Raw genomic sequence first — 18,485 nt, forward strand, 5'->3', positions numbered from 1 at the left:
TTGTGGAGGTGTCCCAGGACTTCTTTAATAAACTCTCTATTTTACGATCCATCGGATCCTTGAGTTGCGAAGAGTCCTCAAAGGGGAGGGCAGTTTTTTTAGTTACCCTAGACACCTGAACATCTACTTTCGGGGTCTCCCATAAGGAGTTATCCCCATCCAATGGGTACCGGTTTTTTAGTTCCGATGGTATAGTCAGACCTTTTTCAGGGAGGTCCCATTCATGCAGAATTAGATCTCGTAAATTCTTATGCACCGGGAACCCTTTTTGGTCTTTGGGTTTCAGACCCTCAAACATCTCATCATGTACTGTGAGTGAAACTTCTTCATCCTCTACCCCCATGGTGCTTCTTACTAAACCGATTAGTTCACTCATGTCCTCAGAACTAAAATAATATTTTTTGTCTTCTGATTTACAGGTGGGGGTAGAAGTAGAGCCTTCGTTTTCCCAGTTATCCTCTGAACCTGAGGACTGGATTTCTCCCGAGTCCGGGTCGGATTCTACTGGGGCTTTTTTCCTCTTTTTTGGAGGGGGTGGCTGAGGCACCGACATTTGTGAGAAGGTAGCCATAGAAGAATGGACCTCATCTTTAATGAGAGATCTAATGCTATCCAACAGCGAGGGTTGTTCAGCGGGTAGGACCTCATCCGTACAGGATTGGCAGAGCTTTTTCCCGTATGTTGATGGGAGTTTGGCGGTACACACTTTGCATTTGCGGCTTGACTTTTTAGGGTCGGAAACCCTTTCTCCCTAAGAGAGAGAGAGAGAGAGGGTTTGCTAAGCCACTTAGAGGTATACATCTACATATACATATATCCATGAAAGCACATATGTACAGTTGGGGCCAGAAATATTTGGACAGTGACACAATTTTCGCGAGTTGGGCTCTGCATGCCACCACATTGGATTTGAAATGAAACCTCTACAACAGAATTCAAGTGCAGATTGTAACGTTTAATTTGAAGGGTTGAACAAAAATATCTGATAGAAAATGTAGGAATTGTACACATTTCTTTACAAACACTCCACATTTTAGGAGGTCAAAAGTAATTGGACAAATAAACATAACCCAAACAAAATATTTTTATTTTCAATATTTTGTTGCAAATCCTTTGGAGGCAATCACTGCCTTAAGTCTGGAACCCATGGATATCACCAAACGCTGGGTTTCCTCCTTCTTAATGCTTTGCCAGGCCTTTACAGCTGCAGCCTTCAGGTCTTGCTTGTTTGTGGGTCTTTCCGTCTTAAGTCTGGATTTGAGCAAGTGAAATGCATGCTCAATTGGGTTTAGATCTGGAGATTGACTTGGCCATTGCAGAATGTTCCACTTTTTGGCACTCATGAACTCCTGGGTAGCTTTGGCTGTATGCTTGGGGTCATTGTCCATCTGTACTATGAAGCGCCGTCCAATCAACTTTGCAGCATTTGGCTGAATCTGGGCTGAAAGTATATCCCGGTACACTTCAGAATTCATCCGGCTACTCTTGTCTGCTCTTATGTCATCAATAAACACAAGTGACCCAGTGCCATTGAAAGCCATGCATGCCCATGCCATCACGTTGCCTCCACCATGTTTTACAGAGGATGTGGTGTGCCTTGGATCATGTGCCGTTCCCTTTCTTCTCCAAACTTTTTTCTTCCCATCATTCTGGTACAGGCTGATCTTTGTCTCATCTGTCCAATACTTTTCCAGAACTGAGCTGGCTTCTTGAGGTGTTTTTCTGCAAATTTAACTCTGGCCTGTCTATTTTTGTTATTGATGAATGGTTTGCATCTAGATGTGAACCCTTTGTATTTACTGTCATGGAGTCTTCTCTTTACTGTTGACTTAGAGACAGATACACCTACTTCACTGAGAGTGTTCTGGACTTCAGTTGATGTTGTGAACGGGTTCTTCTTCACCAAATTAAGTATGCGGCGATCATCCACCACTGTTGTCATCCGTGGACGCCCAGGCCTTTTTGAGTTCCCAAGCTCACCAGTCAATTCCTTTTTTCTCAGAATGTACCCAACTGTTGATTTTGCTACTCCAAGCATGTCTGCTATCTCTCTGATGGATTTTTTCTTTTTTTTCAACCTCAGGATGTTCTGCTTCACCTCAATTGAGAGTTCCTTTGACCGCATGTTGTCTGCTCACAGCAACAGCTTCCAAATGCAAAACCACACACCTGGAATCCACCCCTGACCTTTTAACTACTTCATTGATTACAGGTTAACGAGGGAGACGCCTTCAGAGTTAATTGCAGCCCTTAGAGTCCATTGTCCAATTACTTTTGGTCCCTTGAAAAAGAGGACGCTATGCATTACAGAGCTATGATTCCTAAACCCTTTCTCCGATTTGGATGTGGAAACTATCATATTGCAGCTGGGAGTGTGCACTTTCAGCCCATATTGCATATATAATTTTATTTCTGAACATGTTTTTGTAAACAGCTAAAATAACAAAACTTGTGTCACTGTCCAAATATTTCTGGCCCTAACTGTATATAGGGGATAGCTGGGCCCAACACCTGCTACTTACTTTGGTAGGAGGGGGAACGCTGGCATCTGCAGATGCAGAGCAAGGGGGTCTGTCACTGTCCATGTCCGTCAGCTGTTAACAGTCAGACAGCTTACCTTGCTACCCGGATCATTTTATAAGGATCGGTGGTCCCAGCGTGCAGTGCTCCTCCCCCCACGTGTGCCCGATTGGGGTAGGTCCTGGAACGCCCCCGAAACGCTGTCTGTATGGCGTTCTTCAGCTGCTGGACGCAATTGCCGGCCGGCGTGCGCTCCATGGAACGCTCCCTGAATGAACCGGAAGTGACGCGCGTTAACCCGGAAGTCATCGGGCCTCCGGCCACAGCCCGGGACGCGCGCCACCTCCAGCGCTGCAGCCATGGGAGGAGAGAACCGGGGGGCTGCAGGAGGCCCCCGGCAAGCACGTCACCGCCCCGCATTACTCCCAAAGGGAGCGCCGGAGGGGCGGGAAGGTCCCGAGTCCCTCCGAAGAGAGGAGACGGGAGCAGCATACTAGAGGAGGGAGCCCGACCTCATGCCGCCCGGCTTTTTCTGGTAAGTGGAGCTCCGTCGCCGGCCACGGGAGCCCCTTCAGAATCTCTTCATGCCCCATAGGGGACAGGAAAACACTGGCGGTGCAGGAAGGGGAGGGGTATTTAACCTCTTGTGTTCCTGTCCTATTAGGGCGGGGAAGACAACCTCCGAAGTGGCTGTCGTGGAAGGTGACTAGAGAAAGACGGAAGTACCCCTTAGACATATATATATATATAATAGATAGATAGATAGATATGCAGGAGTGATACACCACGGGGGGATATTCATTATATGCAGGAGTGATACACCACGGGGGGATATTCATTATATGCAGGAGTGATACACCACGGGGGGATATTCATTATATGCAGGAGTGATACACCATGGGGGGATATTCATTATATGCAGGAGTGATACACCACGGGGGAATATTCATTATATGCAGGAGTGATACACCACTGGGGGATATTCATTATATGCAGGAGTGATACACCACGGGGGGATATTCATTATATGGAGTGATACACCGGGGGGATATTCATTATATGCAGGAGTGATACACAGGGGGGATATCTATAATATAACGCTGTGAGCGTCACTCTGTCCGAAGCCTTTATAGACTGCGCAAGCGCCGGCGCAGTCTGGGCCTCACAGAGTGACACTCCCAGGAGATCATAGTAACATAGTAACATAGTAACATAGTTAGTAAGGCCGAAAAAAGACATTTGTCCATCCAGTTCAGCCTATATTCCATCATAATAAGTACCCAGATCTACGTCCTTCTACAGAACCTAATAATTGTATATAGTAACATAGTTAGTAATCGCGGTATGCGTAAACACTGAACGTACACCGCGAACACCACCGGAGTGTCAGGGAAATGTCATTTTATCTTCAGTTTTCTGCTTATTAGTCCATTGAGACGACGCTGTATTTATCTATGATTGCTATGTTCGGAGGTTTTTCTTTAGTGCACAACATGATGCAGTAAGGAGCATGCTTTTCATTTAACATACATGCTCTGAGCACCGCTTCATCATATTACAGGAGCGCTTTTCTTTGTACTTTTTGACATGGACAAGATTTAATGACATTGCTATATCTCACTCACCCATACTGAGATTATTGCATCTACACTTGTATATATATTTTTAGTGAGGACATATCTATGCTTCACTATAGGGATGCCCCATATTTTGATTATTTGGGTGTATCTCTTTTGTTTTTAGTGTTATATATATTTTTTGAGACTTTGTTTTTTGTGTTTTTTCTATTTTTTTGGGTTGTTTGGGAGTATTTTGGTACACTTCTTTATTACTATCCTTATCTAGGGTTTTTGTAGGGTTTCTAGGGTCAGTCGACGAGGAGTGGGGGCGCCTACCGTTTCACATTAGGGTGCCTACCCCCACTGTTAGGCAGGTCTTTTTCCCATAGGGATATTGATAGTTCTTTCTAGGGTTCCTTATTTAGGGAATTCTAGGGAATTGTGAGGGTCAAGTCGACGCGGAGTGGGGGCGCCTACCGCAGAAAATTAGGGTGCCAACCTCCACTGACAGGCAGGATCCAGTGTAGGGACGCCCTAGGACCTAACAGGTACACAATTTTGTTTACTTTATTTATCATTATTATCTACGGCATGATTAGAGATTTTTAATTATTGTTTAATAAAAGTTATTTTTTAGGGATCCTTGTTGTTCAGGTGCTGAGTTTTCTCTAGGGTTCCAAGTTACCCTTTTTTTTGGTTCTTTTGGGTGCAGAACATGTCAAAATGGGGGCGCAGGATGGGAGCAGCACATGACAGAACGGGGGCGCAGGATGGCAGCAGCACATGACAGAACGGACGCAGGATGGGAGCAGCACATGACAGAACAGAGGCGCAGGATGGGAGCAGCACATGAAAGAACAGGGGCACAGGATGGGAGCAGCAAATGACAGAATGGAGGCGCAGGATGGGTGCAGAACATGTCAAAATGGGGGCGCAGGATGGGAGCAGCACATGACAGAATGGGGGCGCAGGATGGAGCAGCACATGTCAGAATGGGGGTGCAGGATGGGAGCAGCACATGTCAGAATGGGGATGCAGGATGGGTGCAGCACATGTCAGGATGGGGACGCAGGATGGAGCAGCACATACCAGGATGGAGACCATATACCAATATAGATGCTAGCCACCCGGGCGTAGAACGGGTTCAATAGCTAGTTCATTATATGCAGGAGTGATACACCGGGGGGATATTCATTATATGCAGGAGTGATACACCGGGGGAATATTCATTATATGCAGGAGTGATACACCGGGGGGATATTCATTATATGCAGGAGTGATACACCGTGGGGATATTCATTATATGCAGGAGTGATACACCGGGGGGATATTCATTATATGCAGGAGTGATACACCGGGGGGATATTCATTATATGCAGGAGTGATACACCGGGGGGATATTCATTATATGCAGGAGTGATACACCGGGGGGATATTCATTATATGCAGGAGTGATACACCACGGGGGGATATTCATTCCACGGGGGGATATTCATTATATGCAGGAGTGATACACAGGGGGGATATTCATTATATGCAGGAGTGATACACAGGGGGGATATTCATTATATGCAGGTGTGGCACCCCTAGGGGTATTTGCCACAAAAATAGTTACTGACAGTAAGTCCAAATACTAAAATAGCAAGACTGCACTACCACCTCCGGCCAGAAGGGGGAGCTCCAGAGACTCCCCTTGATCCATTCTGGTCTGAGAGAAGAAATGGCAGTTGGGCCAAGGAGCTGAAAGTGAGAGGTCATACAGCTGAATTTCTAACAGCCCTGTGACTGTTACCAGGCCTAAATCACCGGCCTGAGGAGAAGAGGGATAGAGAAAAAGGACATTGTGAGAACCGGGTAGCATTAATCACTACCCAGAACAGGCGCAAAGACGGATACCGGATCCGTGGCTGTATTCATTATATATAATACAGCAACCGGAAAAACGTGAGGTGATATCAGCTTCACTAGGGCCGGACGCAGCAACAGACACAGAGTTCAGCGGTACTCCCAGAGGGGGTAAACCGATAAAAGGACTCGGGTTGCCCGTCGAACCAGGACCCGGAGGGGACAGATTGGGCCGGCAGCCAGTTCACATACAGCAGCAGGGCCACACAGAAATTGCGCACAATAAGAGGCGAAGACCCCGGCAGGGTCAAAGTAACTCAGAGTTCCCATACAGACTCCGGTGACAGGACTGGTTGTAAATCCTTTTATGTTAAAGTAAACTGGTTAAACGTTTCAGTGCCTCAGTCTTTCATTTGGACAATAGCCATCTATCCAGGATCGGGATCGTCACCGCTGGGAGAACCTGCTGCTGATCAAGTAAGTGCCTGTCCCCTCATGATACCCCTTACACTGTGCATTGCCTGAGGCCACAGCACCGGGTCAAGCCATCCGTGACATCCCCCTCAAGAGACAGACTCCATTGGTCCGGTGCTGGGTATCCCGGTCTCCTGGGCGTCACAATTGGCGTCACGAACAGGATTCAGCCAGCCCGTATACCGGGTATTGTGTGCCGTGATTGAAGCCCAAAACTGTGAAAACTTGTATGAAAAATCTTGAAAATTGACTTTATTAAAGAAAATTCCATTTCCCATTAAAAACTATTGAAAGTGACTTTTCCCCATTGGTTATAATGGAGTAAAGATGGCCGCCATCACCTCATAACAGTTAGGCACGAGACTGTTAATTGAGCTACGCCATTACCCCAGTCTGACTGAAAAATTTCAGAATCCGCCATTACAGAGCGCGCGGCGGGCGGGAGCAGCAGGGGGCGTGTCATTGTGGGCGGCACCAAGCTGAGCGCTCTGACGTCAGAGCAAGCGGAAAACCAATCCTGCTGCACAGTGGAACGAATCTACACTATCCCGACGGAAGCGGAGGACCGGAAGGGTCCGGATTAACTAAGGGGGCACAGTATGTCGCAGCACGGAGACGCCGCAGCTCCCGGCGACGCTAATGCAGCTGAAAGACAGAGTGTCGATAGAGAGTCCGGTAGTGCAGCGGTGCAAGGAGTGGCGCCCATCATGCCGGTGCTGATGCCATATACCCCGGGTGGCCCATGGCTTCCAATGTATGAAGGTGAGCCTAATACCCTTGACGATTTCAGAGAAAAGATGCTGGCCCATTTTGACATGTTCCCTGTGGGTGAAGTTCAGCGTGTTAGTCTCCTGATGATGCAGTTAAGTGGCCATGCTAAGCGAGAAGTCACAGCATGGGCAGCTGATCTAAAAGGCACTGTTGAACGCATATTTGCTGGATTAAAAGCTACATTTGAAACCAAGGCCAGCAGCAAAGCTAAAATACGATTCTTTAATTGCAAACAAAAAGCTAATGAGGGCGTGAGAGACTTTGCCTTAAACCTGCAGGAAGCCCTTAAATCACTTACACTGGCTGAACCCATTTTTAACACCGGAGCGGATAAACTGCTAAGAGATCAATTTATTGAGGGACTCTACACCCCTTCTCACCGGGGGCATGTGAGCATGCTTGTTTTTAAGAACCCTGAATTGACATTTGCCCAATTAAAGGAGAGCGCTATACGTCTCCAGCTGGCAGAGGCACCTCGGGATCAGGATCCTGCGCAACCCATGGCAGAGGCACCTCAACAACAGGGAGTGCCAGTGACATCAGCTATGTCTGGGGCCATTGCTAAGCCCCTGGGGCCCAGTACTAATGAGGCTCTTCAACAAAAGCTTGACTCTTTAGCTGATGTTGTTGCTTCAATGGCTAAAACCATGCAGGAGATGAGAGGACACAAGATGGAGTTGGCAAACTGTAGAGAGGATGTTCCATGGATGAGACCCCGGAGATACCCGACATGGAGAGGACGACCCCGCGACCGCTACCAACCGGATGGACAGCCCATTTGCCGCCGTTGCCAGCAGCCGGGCCACTTTGCACGAGATTGTGATTTAAACGGGAATCCCCTGGGAATGCGGGCCGCTTCGCAGGAATGAACTTTCAAGGCCCAACACCCTGGCACGACAGGTACATCGGAGGACGACCCATTATCCCTATCGTGCTGGACGGAATTCCCCTCAACGCTTTGCTGGACACAGGTTCCCAGATTTCATCTATACCGTATATCCTTTATAAGAGGTACTGGGCTAATGCAGATATTGATAAAGGGCCCTCTGATGTTGAACTAGATATATGGGCCAGTAATGGTAAGTTGGTACCGAAACTAGGATTCAGGGAGATGACCATAAAGATTGGTAAAGTAGAACTGAAGAAACAGGGTATAAAAGTTGTTGATGTTGACCGGCGGAAATGTGAACCAACTGTATTGATAGGAATGAATGTGTTAGAGAACTGCTTTTCCGAAGTCATTTCTGTCTTACAGCAAATTGCTGAAACTGCCCAATCCTGCCGGCAGAGAGTTCTCCGGAGGGAAATAAAAGTATTGATGTTAAGGCAACAGGTAGAAGTTGCAGGTGGAGAAATCGGCAGTGTGAGGGTAAGTGATCCAACGTCTATTGTAATCCCACCAAAAACAGAAATGCTGGTATGGTGTAGAGCAGCCATTGGTACTAAGGGACGAGATTATCAAGCCTTAATAGAACCAGTGTACACCGACAGCAGGCCCACTATACTCACAGCACGAGGGATAGTCGAGGTACACCGGGGACGAGTGCCGGTACGACTTTTGAACTGTGGAGAGGAAGAGGTCACTTTGCCAAGGTATGCTACAATGGCAAAGCTATATACTGTTGACAACAATGCCATCACAACCATTGAGCCCTTAGAACCAACCTGTCAGGTGGAAGGCAATGGCTCAGATGGAGAAATGGAGGATTGGTGCCAACAGCTACACGTGGGCATAAATTCAACACCTACCCATCAAAAACAAGGGGTGTATAGGCTAGTGACGGAATATGAACAAGTCTTCAGTAAACACCCATTGGACTTCGGACGGATAGAAGGGGTAGAACACACAATCCCCACAGGTGACCATCCCCCAATAAAAGAAAGATATAGACCCATACCGCCCGCTCACTATCAATGTGCAAAAGATATGCTGAGGGAAATGAAACAGGCCGGGGTAATAAGAGACAGCTGTAGCCCCTGGGCGGCCCCTCTAGTGATTGTCAAAAAAAAGGACGGAACCATGAGAATGTGCGTAGACTACCGGAAGATTAATAACATCACCCATAAAGACGCCTACCCCTTGCCTAGGATAGAAGAGTCCTTAACTGCTTTGAAATCTGCTAATTATTTTTCCACCTTAGACTTAACAAGCGGGTATTGGCAAGTCCCTGTGGCTGAGAGAGATAAGGAAAAGACGGCATTCACCACACCAATGGGTCTATGTGAATTTAATCGCATGCCGTTCGGACTCTGCAACGCATCCGGTACCTTCCAGCGGCTGATGGAATGCTGCCTCGGACACAAGAACTTCGAGACCGTCCTCCTGTACCTAGATGATGTGATCGTCTACTCAAAGACTTACGAACAACACTTAATAGACCTGGCAGAAGTGTTCGAAGCCTTATCCAGGTATGGCATGAAAGTCAAGCCATCCAAATGTCACCTTCTCAAGCCAAAGGTACAGTACCTGGGACACATCGTGAGTTCGGAGGGAGTAGCACCAGATCCCGAGAAAATAAGCGCCATAAGGGATTGGCCAAGACCTACCAGCGCAAAAGAAGTGAGACAATTCCTGGGATTGGTGGGTTACTATCGCAGATTTATAAAAGGATTTACCAAGTTGGCAGCACCCTTGCAAGACACCTTGGTAGGGCAGACGAAGAAACCTTCAAACCGAAACCCTCCTTTTCAGTGGAACGACGAAAGGGAAGACTCCTTTGAACAACTAAAGAAGGCACTAACCGGAGAAGAGGTTCTGGCATACCCAGATTACCATCAACCTTTCATCCTCTACACCGATGCCAGTAATGTGGGACTAGGAGCGGTGCTGTCACAAAAGCAAGAAGGTCGGGAGAAAGTCATCGCCTTTGCAAGTAGAAAGCTCCGGCCTACTGAAAGAAATTCAGAAAATTACAGCTCCTTCAAATTGGAACTACTGGCAGTAGTTTGGGCTGTGACGGAGCGTTTCAAACACTATCTGGCCGCTGCAGAATTTATTGTCTATACTGACAACAATCCGTTGACCCACCTGGACACAGCCAAATTAGGTGCGTTAGAACAGCGATGGATAGCCCGGTTATCTAATTACAACTTCATAATCAAGTATCGAGCAGGTCGCAAGAATGGAAATGCCGATGCCCTATCCCGGATGCCACACTTGAGAGATGTAGAAGAGGAAACGGGGGAGCTTGAAGAAATTGAACTACCAGCCTTCCATCGTCCCAAGGCAAAACATCATCAGTCAAGTACCTATCAGAAACAACAAGAGGTGAATTTTAATCCGTTAGCACACCATAGATGGGCTGACACCCAAGACAGCAATCCGGCTGTGAAGTTGGTGAAGGAACTGTTGACTGAGCAAAGTGCATATCCCGATGAGGATGCCCCAGAAGAGACGCATCAACTCTGGAAAGAGAGAGGCAAAATGTTCCTGTATCAAGGGAAGCTCTGTAGAAGATACACCAATCCGAAAACACATGAATTGGTTTGGCAGATTATTGTGCCTAAACAAGATGTGAAGATGGTCCTCGAAGCTTACCATAATGGTGCTGGTCACTTCGGTTGGAAAAAGTTAGAAGTACTTCTAAGAGAAAGATTTTATTGGGTCGGGATGAGAAAATCAATCGAACAGTGGTGCAGAAATTGTGGCCCGTGCAACCTCAGAAGAAACGATCAAAAGAACCAAAGAGCACCACTGCAGCCCATAATCACCAAACAACCACTTGAACTTGTAGCCATGGACCACGTGAAGTTGACACCAAGCCGGTCCGGCTATGTCTATGCCTTGACCATCGTGGACCATTATTCACGTTTCTTGGTAGTAGTACCCGTAAAAGATCTGACAGCAAAAACAGCAGCCAAAGCGTTCCAAACGTACTTTTGTAGACCCCATGGATATCCGGAACAGGTTCTCACCGACCAAGGTACAGCCTTTGAATCAGAGATCTTCAGAGAATTCTGTAATATGTATGGTTGCAAAAAGATCCGGACGACGGCCTATCATCCACAAACAAACGGCTTATGCGAGAAGATGAACCATATTGTAATAGACCTACTAAAGACTTTACCTGAGACAGAAAGGAATCAATGGCCAGAGAAATTGACTGACTTGGTGGATCTGTATAATCATGTCCCGGTGAGCTCCACCAACTGCACCCCAGCTTACCTTATGCGTGCAAGACCCGGCCAATTACCAATCGATCTAGAAATGGGAATTCTGAAACCAGACGCAGAAGTTCAAGACTCCAATTGGGATATCATACGGCAAAAGCAGTATCGCCAAGTGCAAGAGAGTGTGGAAAGAAGCCTTCAGCAAACTAGAGAAAGACAAGAGCGAACTTTCAACCAGAATGCTCTAGCGACCCCATTAAGACCGGGTGACCAAGTGCTCAAGAGAAATCGTCGAACCAATAAACTGGACAATCAGTGGGAAGCCGTACCCTACACAGTTTTACCAACAAGAGTGGATAATCCTAAAATGTGTCTCATTAGCAAAAACGGAGGCTTAACATCTGTACTAGTGTCAAGAGACAATCTTAAATTATGTCCGGAAGCATTGAAAGAGCCAGACGTTGTCCAGCCAGAACCAGAAGTTATTCAACCCATACAGGTTCAACCAGTAAAGGAAAAAGAAGAGGAAGTGTATCACACCTGTATAGGAGACTTTCCCAAAACCCTACTAACATACCATGGTGCAGTAGTGGTTCCCATGGTGGCCTTTTACCCAACACCGAACCCAATACCAGAAGTCCCAAGACAGGAAGAGGCTGACCCCGTACTACAGGAGGTTCCAGGCCAGGAAGAACAGATTCCTGGTCAGAGTAATCCCATTCACGGTGGACTTGCCAACTCCATAGTCGTGGAATTATCTTTAGCAGAGCGGGCAGATACTACATCCGCAGTAGACAGTAGTACACCACATGAAGAGACACCGCTATTACGTAGATCACAGCGTAGTACCCAGGGTCAATTACCGGCCAGGTATGCAGATTACCAACTATAAAGCTCATAATGTGAATTGTATATATGTTATGCCGTATATAGTTAAACAGAAAATGTAGTATAGTCATTGTTATCAGTCTGCAACGTTTAAGCCCAGTGCCTACAGAGACTTGTCTGTATGAACTTATTGCATATTCTTGAACTTTTTATCAGCCCGGAGGCACTAAATCAAAGCTCCGGAAAGACCGCTTTTTGAACTTTGCTTTTTGCTCTTTTTGAACTTTCTTTAGACTTTATATTGATAACTCCGTTGGAAAAATGGAACTAAATTCCTGGACACTAAGTACAGTGCCTTTCCTAATACCTTCAAGGATAGAACTGTATTAATGGACGCTATTTGAAGTGACTTTTTACAGAACTCTATTTTTGTTTCCTTGAGTGGTTTTTGTAACTTTTCATTTTTAAGACTCTGTACATATTAATTGTTATTTCAAAATGTTATTGTCCCACAGTCCCGGAGTACTGTTCTTAACTAAGGGGGAATGTGGCACCCCTAGGGGTATTTGCCACAAAAATAGTTACTGACAGTAAGTACAAATACTAAAATAGCAAGACTGCACTACCACCTCCGGCCAGAAGGGGGAGCTCCAGAGACTCCCCTTGATCCATTCTGGTCTGAGAGAAGAAATGGCAGTTGGGCCAAGGAGCTGATAGTGAGAGGTCATACAGCTGAATTTCTAACAGCCCTGTGACTGTTACCAGGCCTAAATCACCGGCCTGAGGAGAAGAGGGATAGAGAAAAAGGACATTGTGAGAACCGGGTAGCATTAATCACTACCCAGAACAGGCGCAAAGACGGATACCGGATCCGTGGCTGTATTCATTATATATAATACAGCAACCGGAAAAACGTGAGGTGATATCAGCTTCACTAGGGCCGGACGCAGCAACAGACACAGAGTTCAGCGGTACTCCCAGAGGGGGTAAACCGATAAAAGGACTCGGGTTGCCCGTCGAACCAGGACCCGGAGGGGACAGATTGGGCCGGCAGCCAGTTCACATACAGCAGCAGGGCCACACAGAAATTGCGCACAATAAGAGGCGAAGACCCCGGCAGGGTCAAAGTAACTCAGAGTTCCCATACAGACTCCGGTGACAGGACTGGTTGTAAATCCTTTTATGTTAAAGTAAACTGGTTAAACGTTTCAGTGCCTCAGTCTTTCATTTGGACAATAGCCATCTATCCAGGATCGGGATCGTCACCGCTGGGAGAACCTGCTGCTGATCAAGTAAGTGCCTGTCCCCTCATGATACCCCTTACACTGTGCATTGCCTGAGGCCACAGCACCGGGTCAAGCCACCCGTGACATCCCCCTCAAGAGACAGACTCCATTGGTCCGGTGCTGGGTATCCCGGTCTCCTGGGCGTCACACAGGAGTGATACACAGGGGGGATATTCATTATATGCAGGAGTGATACACAGGGGGGATATTCATTATATGCAGGAGTGATACACAGGGGGACATTCATTATATGCAGGAGTGATACACCGGGGGGATATTCATTATATGCAGATACACCGGGGGGATATTCATTATATGCAGATACACCGGGGGGATATTCATTATATGCAGGAGTGATACACAGGGGGGATATTCATTATATGCAGGAGTGATACACCGGGGGGATATTCATTATATGCAGGAGTGATACACCGGGGGGATATTCATTATATGCAGGAGTGATACACCGGGGGGATATTCATCAGATACAGAAGCGATACACTGTGGTTATTCATGGGATACACTGGGGAGAGGGGGAAAGTCACTTACCAATGGTGCACACGATGCTGGTGTTCCTGGCAGTCAGTGGCTCAGAGTCAATGTCCAGAAGACACAGATGTTCCAGGAAAGTGTCGGCCATCGAGGCGCTGAGCTGCTGCTTCTGAAAAAATGCTGGACCAAGATCCTGCGTTAACTGTGCCATATTCTCAGAGAAACGTCTGCGATTGACTAATATGGAAGAAAAGAAATGGTATTAAATAAAGTGGTGCAACTCCTGGAAAGCACGCTAAAATATATACCGTATATGGTGTCCGGTTGAAACACAGTCAATAACTGGAACAGAAACAGTTGTGACAGACAAATAAAACTGTCCCAAAAGGTGAAGATGTGGAAGAGAGTTTCATGTCACACACCATGGCAAGACTAAGCACAGCACCAAGACACCAGGTAGTTATACTGCATCAGCAAGGTCTCCCCCAGGCAAATATTTCATCACAGACTCGAGTTTCAGGCTGTGTGGTTTTGAGAAGCATCAAGAAATAGGCACAGTTTGGGACTGGAGACGTAGTGGTCAGCCAAGGAAACTTCGTGCAGCAGAGCACAGACACATCATGCTTTCCTTCAATATCAGAAGATGTCAAGCAGTAGCATTAGTTTAGAACTGACAGAAACCAAAACAACTCAGTTTCACCCATCCACTGTTCAGGGAAAGTCTGGCAGGAAGCAGTTTTCATAGATGAATTGTGAACAAAAACCTGACCTTTTAATAGGATCAAGAATAAGCAACTCAAGTAGGGTTATGATAATGGTAGCAGGGGCTCTGAACCGATGAGCCAAAATGTGACATGTTTTGCTGCCACAGAAGTTGGAGAGAAGCATATTAATGAGGATCTCCAGGAGCAGTGATGTTCAGTGGAGGGTCCTGCAGGCGGGGATTAGGTCAGGATAAAAAGTGTCACTGCCACTGGAAAGCAAGTAAACCTTTTGACGCTGTCAGGATTCTGAACCAATTTGAGGTCTAAAAAGTAATCACTTGCCTATATGAGAAGAGCGGTGAGGTTGGATAGACGGGACACGTTCAAGCTCAGTAAAGGACCTCAATCATTCTGTAAGATCACCCGCATGGCAGTGAACATGTTCTGACCGTAGCTAGCTGGTAATTTTGGGGTAAACAGGAAGGGTTAAGAGACAACTGTCAATGTACTCTAACTTTTTGCCAGATCTATCTAGAAAAAGCCACCGGGCCCAGAAGGGTCTGAGAAGGTATAACGTGAGCCATTTCACATCAATGGCTGTATTGGGGAGAACTGAAGTTTTCAACTTCAGTCCACTGGTTATAAGCATAGATGGTGGACCAGGAGGGCAGATGGCATTGGTGGGAAGAGTAATAATAGTGGGTGAATCCTGATGACAGCTTCCAGCCGCCACAGTTAGGAATACAATGTCTTCTAAGTGAAAGGACTTGTGTGTAACGTGGTGTATCAGCAGGGTCTGTGCTAAGGTCTGAAAGAGACATGTCCAGAGCATTAATGCAGCCCAACCAAGATATCAGTAATGGTTCAGCCATCAGTGAGGGTTCGCTGGGTATGAAGAAGGATGTATTGGAGACATATGGAGCCTTACTTCAGGGATTTACTGTGCCAGGCGGACTAAAGAGTTGACTTATTTTGTTTTTGTAGTGTTTATCCTGTAACCAGAAACTTTGCCAACTTGTCCTGTAGTTAGAGGGTTTGGGAGTGAGACCAATGTATTAATACTGTACGGGCAAACAGGACATCATCTGCTAACAGACAGTACAAGATTCATCACACACTGGAATTCCTTGTAGGTCAGGGGGTCCTAAACTTATTACATATACAAGTGGGGTCGGGGGACAGCCCTGATGTGATCCATTTCCTATTTCAAAAGCTGTTGAGTATGCACAGTGTAAGAGGAATACAAGCTCTAAAAGGACCCCTAAAGCCGAAGTTGTGTGAGGTACCAAACAAGAAAGACCAACTGAGGCTGAGGCTTCTTCCTGCACATCAGAATATCTCCCCACACAGTGCCTGTATATCAGGATATGCCCCACACAGTGCCTGTATATCAGGATATGCCCCACACAATCCGTGTATATCAGGATATGCCCCATACAATCCGTGTATAACAGTGTATGCCCCATACAATCCCTGTATAACAGTATATGCCCCATACAATCCCTGTATAACAGTATATGCCCCATACAATCCCTGTATATCAGTATATGCCCCACACATTCCCTGTATAACAGTATATGCCCCATACAATCCCTGTATAACAGTATATGCCCCATACAATCCCTGTATATCAGTATATTCCCCACACATTCCCTGTATAACAGTATATGTCCCATACAATCCCTGTATAACAGTGTATGCCCCATACAATCCCTGTATATCAGTATATGCCCCATACAATCCCTGTATAACAGTATATGCCCCATACAATCCCTGTATATCAGTATATGCCCCACACATTCCCTGTATAACAGTATATGTCCCATACAATCCCTGTATAACAGTGTATGCCCCACACAATCCCTGTATATCAGTATATGCCCCATACAATCCCTGTATAACAGTATATGCCCCATACAATCCCTGTATATCAGTATATGCCCCACACATTCCCTGTATAACAGTATATGTCCCATACAATCCCTGTATAACAGTGTATGCCCCATACAGTTGCTGTATAACAGTATATGCCCCATACAATCCCTGTATAACAGTATATGCCCCATACAATCCCTGTATAAGTGTATGCCCCAAACAATCCCTGTATAACAGTATATGCCCCATACAAGCCCCCTAAATAACAGAATATGCCCCATATAGTCCCTGTATATCAGTATATGCCCCACACAGTGCCTGTATATCAGGATATGCCCCACACAGTGCCTGTATATCAGGATATGCCCCATACAATCCGTGTATATCAGGATATGCCCCATACAATCCGTGTATAACAGTATGGGCAGCACGGTGGCGCAGTGGTTAGCACAGCAGCCTTGCAGCGCTGGAGTCCTGGGTTCTAATCCCACCTTGGACAACATCTGCAAAGAGTTTGTATGTTCTCTCCGTGTTTGTGTGGGTTTCCTCCGGGCACTCCGGTTTCCTCCCACATTCCAAAGACATACTGATAGGGAATTTAGATTGAGCGCCCCATTGGGGACAGTGATGATAATGTCTGTAAAGCGCTGCGGAATATGTTAGCGCGATATAAAAATAAAAATAAAGATTATTATATGCCCCATACAATCCCTGTATATCAGTATATGCCCCACACATTCCCTGTATAACAGTATATGTCCCATACAATCCCTGTATAACAGTGTATGCCCCACACAATCCCTGTATATCAGTATATGCCCCATACAAGCCCCCTAAATAACAGAATATGCCCCATATAGTCCCTGTATATCAGTATATGTCCCATACAATCGCTGTGTATCAGGATATGCCTAATGATGAGCGAGTGTACTCCTTGCTTGGGTTTTCCCTAGCACGCTCGGGTGACCTCCGAGTATTTGTAACTGCTCGGAGATTTAGTTTTTGTTGAAGCAGCAGCATGGTTTACAGCTATTAGCCAGCTTGATTACATGTAGGGATTCCCTAGCACCCAGGCAGCCCCCACATGTACTCAGGCTGGCTAGACGTAAATCATTCAGCTGCGTCAACAAAAAATAAATCTCCGAGCACTAACAAATACTCGGAGGTCACCCAAGCGTGCTAGAGAAAACCCGAGCAAGGAGTACACTCGCTCATCACTATATGCCCCATACAGTCCCTGTGCATCAGAATACCCCCAAACAGTGTCTAAACATCAGAACACTTAGTATAAAGTCTATGTATATCAGTATACCTCCCCATATAGTCCATGTATATCAGGACCACCCTCATACAATGACTGTATAAAAAGACACCCCATACAGTCTCTGTATATCAGGATATGCCCCATGCAGGCCCTGTAGATCAGAATGCTCCCAAACCGTGCCTAAATATCAGAACACGCAGTATAATGTCTATGTATATTAGGATATCTCCCCATACAAACCTGTGTAACAGGATCCCCCCATACAGTAACTGTATATCAGGAAATCCCCCATACAGTGACTGTATATCAGGATATTGTCCATACAGTCACTGTATATCAGGACATGTTCCATACAGTCACTGTATATCAGAATGCCCAAATACAATCATTAAATATCAATACTCCGTAAAAGTCCATGTATATCTGGATATCTCTCCATACGGTCCCTGTATATCAGGATAAAAAAAAAAAAACATATAGCCGATGTATATCAGGATATTCCCCAAACAGTTCCTGTATATCAGGATACACCCCATACAGTCCCGGTGTATCAAGATATGCCCTATACAGTCCCTGCACATCAGAATGCCTCTATACAGTCCCTAAATATCAGAACACTCTGTATAAAGTCCATGTATAGCAGAATATCCCCCCATATGGTCCCTGTATATCAGGAAACCCCCCATATAGACCCTGTATGTCAGGATATGCCCCATACAGTCCCTATATAATCAGGATACCCCCCATGCAGTCCCTA

At 46.2% G+C, this 18,485-nt stretch overlaps 1 protein-coding gene across 3 annotated transcripts in view; it reads right to left on the minus strand.

The window, feature by feature from the left end:
- PKLR (pyruvate kinase L/R) overlaps window positions 1–18,485 on the minus strand; it is an 85,931-nt gene that overhangs the window by 31,614 nt on the left and 35,832 nt on the right. For all 3 annotated transcript variants that reach the window (XM_069769291.1, XM_069769300.1, XM_069769309.1), the window contains exon 2: window positions 13,943–14,122. In XM_069769291.1, the coding sequence (XP_069625392.1) occupies window positions 13,943–14,122 (180 nt within the window). The remainder of the gene's footprint in view (window positions 1–13,942; window positions 14,123–18,485) is intronic.

The sequence above is a fragment of the Ranitomeya imitator genome, chromosome 1, assembly GCF_032444005.1.
Source record: "Ranitomeya imitator isolate aRanImi1 chromosome 1, aRanImi1.pri, whole genome shotgun sequence".
Lineage (NCBI taxonomy): Eukaryota > Metazoa > Chordata > Amphibia > Anura > Dendrobatidae > Ranitomeya > Ranitomeya imitator.